The sequence below is a fragment of the Phycodurus eques genome, chromosome 21, assembly GCF_024500275.1.
Source record: "Phycodurus eques isolate BA_2022a chromosome 21, UOR_Pequ_1.1, whole genome shotgun sequence".
In the NCBI taxonomy this organism is placed as follows: Eukaryota; Metazoa; Chordata; class Actinopteri; order Syngnathiformes; family Syngnathidae; genus Phycodurus; species Phycodurus eques.
Genome location: NC_084545.1, coordinates 3,150,000 through 3,156,049, shown reverse-complemented (window position 1 = coordinate 3,156,049; position 6,050 = coordinate 3,150,000). Strand labels below are relative to the sequence as shown.

The 6,050-nt window shown below is 42.8% G+C and overlaps 1 protein-coding gene across 1 annotated transcript; it reads right to left on the bottom strand.

Annotated features, from left to right (window-relative positions):
* Window positions 1-22: 22 nt before the first annotated feature.
* Window positions 23-4,393, bottom strand: tyms (thymidylate synthetase). The gene is made up of 6 exons (XM_061666302.1): window positions 3,835-4,393; window positions 3,356-3,429; window positions 2,853-3,027; window positions 2,232-2,333; window positions 1,115-1,362; window positions 23-1,042 (listed from the first exon to the last, which is right to left on the bottom strand). Exons 1-6 carry the CDS (start codon window positions 4,244-4,246, stop codon window positions 905-907), a joined length of 1,149 nt encoding a protein of 382 aa, XP_061522286.1. The 5' UTR covers window positions 4,247-4,393; the 3' UTR covers window positions 23-904.
* Window positions 4,394-6,050: the final 1,657 nt, after the last annotated feature.

Below are 6,050 nucleotides of genomic sequence, written 5' to 3'. Positions count from 1 at the left end.
AGTTTGTTTGCGGAGTTATTGAGTGGGCCGCTGTGAGTATCAAACTACATCTCCCATGACCCCCTGCGCTCATGGAAATTGCGCATGCGCAGTACCGGAACAGACACAGACGAGAACGAACGCGAACGTCCCGCGAAGCTTAAAATCAGGACGTATTTCGGTTTTGTATTTGATTAGGCAACCAGAAATGTACAGGAGGTTGTTACTTTGAAAGTAAAATGTGCATATCAGGACACACATGCAAATCAAACCCCACCGCACTCTTTATTTACATAAAATAACATTTTCAATACACAACCTACTTTCAAACATAAGTACCAAGGAACGTGATCTTATTTGCGTTCTAAATGTGTGAATTGTCCTTAAAGAGGACAATTATGATGGAAACTGACTTTTTAATAGCTTGTATACAGATAGTTGGGGCTCTGCAGTGCCTGTGAAATGAATTAAAGAAAAGATACAATTTCATTGTGATCAAATTATCCAGTGGCGGCGGCGGCTTTGCGCGAGCGCCATTCACCTGCAGTCTGGACGCAGAACGGCGAACACGTCGCGCTATGGAGGGAGGGAGTCTCGGAATCTCCAACAACAAGGAGCACAAAAACGGAGCTTGATTTGTTGCTCGTCACTTTTGGGAAGAAAGACTGGCTTGAAGGGTCAAAATAACGTAGCGCCACCCCCGGTTGTCATGGTAATGCAAGACCGACTCAGTATTGCATTTGACTGAACTGCCCTGTCAAAAGTGTGAATTTTTTTCAATAATTGTGAAGTAACTCTTTATTGGGAAAATACCTGGGAACTCTTTTGAATTGTAAAAAGTTGTATAATTTGTCTACTCTAAGACTTGTACTGCATGAGTTTTTGTGTGTGTGACATTTTCTGACTTTCAAGAAAGCGACACGTCTCAAACGGCCAACTCCATCTTGATGGCCGGGTGCGGGTTGTAGTCGACGATCTCAAAGTCGTCGGCGCGGAAATCGTCGATGCGCTCCACTTTCCGCAGGATCTGCATTTTGGGGAAGGGGCGGATCTCCCTCCGCAGCTGCCAATCAAGCGAGAGGCACATAATCAAGCGATGTTAATGGAGAGAATTTTTCTTTCAAGGGAAGCCTACCTGCGCTTTCAGCGGTTCCACGTGGTTGACGTATACGTGCGCGTCGCCCAGCGCGTGGACAAAGTCGCCGGGGCGGAGTCCCGTGATGTGCGCGATCATGCACGTAAGGAGCGCATAGCTGGCGATGTTGAAGGGCACGCCTAGGCCCATGTCGGCCGAGCGCTGGTACAGCTGGCACGACAACTCGCCGTCGCACACGTAAAACTGGCAGAGGGCGTGGCAGGGCGGCAGCGCCATCAGAGGCAGGTCTGGGAATAAAAGAAAAATGAAAATCATCGTGAGGAATGGTTTAACTTGAGCCTCAAGACAGGGGTGGTCGAAAACAAAATTCCACGTAGCTTGCATCAGAAGAAGGAAAAGTTACAAATGTTGAGTGTTGCAAGATAGAAAATAAAATAAAATAGTTTATCGGTGTCAACTCTTACAAGGCACCAAACTATGTATTTTTTAAACATTTAGAAACAGTATGTTTGCTACAAGCTAGCACACTATTATTTAAAGCTAAAAATGTAAAAAAGGTCAGCAATTTTTTGGACATTTTTCATGTAAAAGATAAGATGCTTTTATGTGGACTATTATGATGCCACACCTTTTTTAAAACTAAAAATGAAAAATAAATGTTGAATGTTGAAAAGATCCCATAGGTTTATATTTAAAAGAAAATACATGTATTAAAAAAGATAAATATATTAAATTATTTCATATATTGTTACAAAATGTGACATTTTATTTTTTGATAAAATGTCAAATGTTTTACGTTCCAAGACAAGTTTTTATTTTAATAAATACCGGTATAACTATTTTCCAAGTTGAATCTTACAAGATTACACCTTTTAATAAATGTTGAACTTCACGATACGCATTTTTTTTTTAAATTTGTAATTGTTTTTTTAATTAAATTTTAAAATGTTGTGTGCTATAACCCGTTATTATAAAGTTTATAACACAGTTCTCCACTCATCAGTAGCAAGTATCAGAAATGTTTTTTAAATTAATTAATTAATTTTTTTATAGCCATTTCAGGCAAATTTATGGAACAAAAAAAAAAAAAAAAAAAAAAACAATGGCACAAATGGACGCCTTTTAAGGAAAACTCGGAGTTGTTGTTTGTCTGCACCTTTCGGGTTCCACGCGCACATGATGATGCGCCTGTCGTCTGGATTACTCTTAATGGTGTCGATGACATTCTGCAGCTGGTCCACGCCTTGCCCCGTGTAATCTGAGGGAGGGAAAGGTAAAAAAAAAAATAAAAAAAAAATAATCCATCCATCCATTTTCTGAGCCGCTTCTCCTCACTAGGGTCGCGGGCGTGCTGGAGCCTATCCCAGCTGTCATCGGGCAGGAGGCGGGGTACGCCCTGAACTGGTTGCCAGCCAATCGCAGGGCACATACAAACCAACAACCATTCGCACTCCCATTCACACCTACGGGCAATTTAGAGTCTCCAATTAATGCATGTTTTTGGGATGTGGGAGGAAACCGGAGTGCCTGGAGAAAACCCACGCAGGCACGGGGAGAACATGCAAACTCCACACAGGCGGGGCCGGGGATTGAACCCGGGTCCTCAGAACTGTGAGTCTGACGCTCTAACCAGTCGGCCACCGTGCCGCCAAATAAATAATAATAATAATAATAATAACATTTTAAAAAGTTACTTTACGCTTGCTTTTTTCTTTTTTGTTTCAGCTATCTTGCGGCCAGATGCGAGGTCATCAGCATTTGACAACTTGGGCTTTACCGGCGCGCATGTCGGTGTACTCGGCGCCGAAGTGCCGCCACTGGAAGCCGTAGACGGGGCCCAGGTCGCCCTCCTCGCGCTCGGTAAAGCCGCACTTGTCCAGGAAGCTGCGCGAGCCGTTGGCGTCCCAAATCTTCACGCCTTTCACCGACAGCTCCTCGGAATTTGTCGACCCCTGCCGACGCAAATCACAAAATGGCTGACGGTGAATCTGAATAATGACCCATTCAAATTATGTGAAAAGATATGATACAGTAAACCCTCGCTGATTTGTGGACTGCCATTCGCCTGTTTCTGTAAAGCTAGCAGAGGAGCAGCAAGCAGCTGTAAACATCTCAAGAAAAAATAGAAACATTTGTAAGGCATCTATTTTTAAGGCTAATTTTGTAAGAGTTTGAAATTATATTTAAGTGTTTTTTTGGGGGGTGGTGGAGGGGGGTACAGGCCCACCTCTGCCTTGCACAAAAATAACTGCCACTTTTTGATTCACTTTCCAGTCTCACCTTGATAAACCAAAGTAACTCTTCGAGGATTCCTTTCCAAAATACTTTTTTGGTTGTCAGCAAAGGAAACTGATCTACAAAACAAAAGAGGGACACAAGTTAGCAACATGCATATATACTGTACTTTATCTGACAGGCACTTGTTGCACTTTCACGAGGCACTCCAGCAGAACCACTTGAAAAATGGCTGCCTATATGTTTTCAGTTTTAGAGCTGCAATATGTCCATTATCCAACTCCACTGAATTGGTCTGAAAATTATATAAGGACTACAAATAATGTATCCTTATTCACCTATCTATTTCAGCTATGTATAGTGACAGGCAAAATAATTCAATGCTTTACCGCTAGATGGCAGACGATACAACGAACGGTCCTGTGTATCCATTATTGCCATTCATACAACAAAAAGCAGCTTTTCCTCCTATTTTGACAGACCTCATTCGTTAAATGAAAGCCTAGCGTTCGAGCGAGGCCTACCGCGGAGGCTGTATCGGGCCTGGGCGCCGAACACCGAGATGACGCCGGTCCCGGTCCGGTCTCCCTTCTTGCGGCCGTGCTCCAGGATGAACTCCACCAGGTTCAGGTAGCCGCGCTCGTCGCAAAACAAACTCGGCGAGCTCGCCTTCTCTTCCTCCGGCTTCTTACCGCCGTCGTCCCCACTTAGCTGGTTCGCCGCTGCGGGCATTGTGTGCATAAACGTAATAAAGGAACGCAAAAAAAACCCAAAAAAAACGCGACGTGTGTCACTTGTGTTATTGGCGATGTCGCTCCAAAACTTTCCACGTGATATGCAAATCACAAACACCAACCAATAGCAGGACAAGAAGGACTTCCTTGTTATTTGGCGAAGTCTCGCGAGAATAGAAATGGCGCCTGTCTTGTTTTCCATAAAACTTAAACTCGGAGGTTGAAACAAGTAGGAAATACTAACTTTAATCGTGAAACACGAGACTGGTATTGTTTTCGACAATAACGCAAAGTTAAATTCTTCCGGGATGACGTTAGCAAGCACAGCATCGAATCACACGGTCCTCTTCGTGAGTGTGTCACATAAAAATGGTCCTGCCTAAAACATGCACATTGAGACTATACAGTTCCGTGGTCTTCTGCTGACACCATGTGGTCAGGCAATATATAATATACAAACACTTTCCACCCAGATTGTTGACGACATAAAACAGTGGTTTTCAAACCTTTTACACCTAAAACAAGTAATCTAAGTTCCGCCATAATAACCAACGTTAAAATACGTTAAGGAAAATACAAAAGCTTTTAGTTGTCAAAAGCACATTAACACTGACACTTAAGTTAACTCCTTGTACTTAAAAAAAAGTAGTGCTTGAGAAGTAAAACATTTACTGTAAATGAAAAAAAAAAAAAAAAGTACTGTACTGGAAGTTCAAAGCTCATAGCCGCATGCCTCATTCTAATATGTTGAAGTGTTTAATGTTTTACATTGTATTTCATTTAGTGATTCTTTTGCATACCACTAGAGGGAAACCGCGTAGCACACTTTGAGAATCACTGACCTAAAATGTTAGTGACTGCCATTTAGGGATTAAAAATAGGAGTTAGCACGAAAGGTGATACAAGATGTCACCGTTCCACAAACTATCTTAATTCAAAGCCAATACAAAATGAAGGCCACCTGTGGATCAAAATATAATTTTATCAGCGTGCGCTGTTGAATTTGAGTCACTCCAAACAAAATAGCTTTGTAATATAGTGTGTAATTTCGGTTTATTATTCATGATCAATAAACGGCAGACATTAGTTTTAATCAACTTTTTTTTTTTTTTTTTTGTAAATCCAGTATCACAGTATCATAATGTTCCAATTATGAGATCCAAACACGGTAAACGTGTAATTCCCGAACTCCTCTTCCTCGGTGAGGTCCTGGGGACAGGTAAGGTGGCGGACCCTCACCTGCTTCTTATCAGCTCACTGCCCACCTTACATGCTGCTCCGATTATAGCCCACAGCGCAATAACAGTTCAGGAAAACAACTAATTAGTCACGATATCTGAGCAGTGGTAAGTGCTCAGATAACCTCGGCGGTTCCTTGTTGCGCTTTGATCGGCGACGCGTGTCCGCAGGGCCCGTGATTTGAGGCGATTTTTGGAACGATGTTCTGGAGGAGTTCAAGCATGTTTTATTGTTATCGTCTTGGTACATGAGGGACCATTGGGAAACCAGGCAAGGACAGATGTTTACATGATGTGAAGCTTTATTAAGCCTCTGTGCAGTTTGTGTGCACAACATGTACTGCAATGGAATCACATTTAAAGGACTCAAAGGCTTTATGGTGATACGCATGGACAAGTCTCATTGCATTCAAAGCCTCAATGCATATGTCTCTTTTTGGTTTTGTTTTTGCAGAATGAATTAGATTTAAAAGTGAACATGAAGAGCTGATAAACATCATCCACGTGTGTGAAGGCAAGCCGAGGGGAAATGAGATGTGTAAAAACACAGGAAGTGAGCAAGAAAATGTCGCAGTGTCAGTGTTCGCTGAGGCCTTTTAAGACATTATCTGTAATGGGCGGCAGATTTTCTGGACGCGATTTCCATCAATGCCTGGTAACCAAATCTCATCTCCGGCTGATTTAGTGCAGCGTCCCCCAGGGGGTGTGGAGGTGGTGGTGGTGCGGGGGGTATGAAAGCACCCACTGGGGGTCACCTCAGCGAGGGCA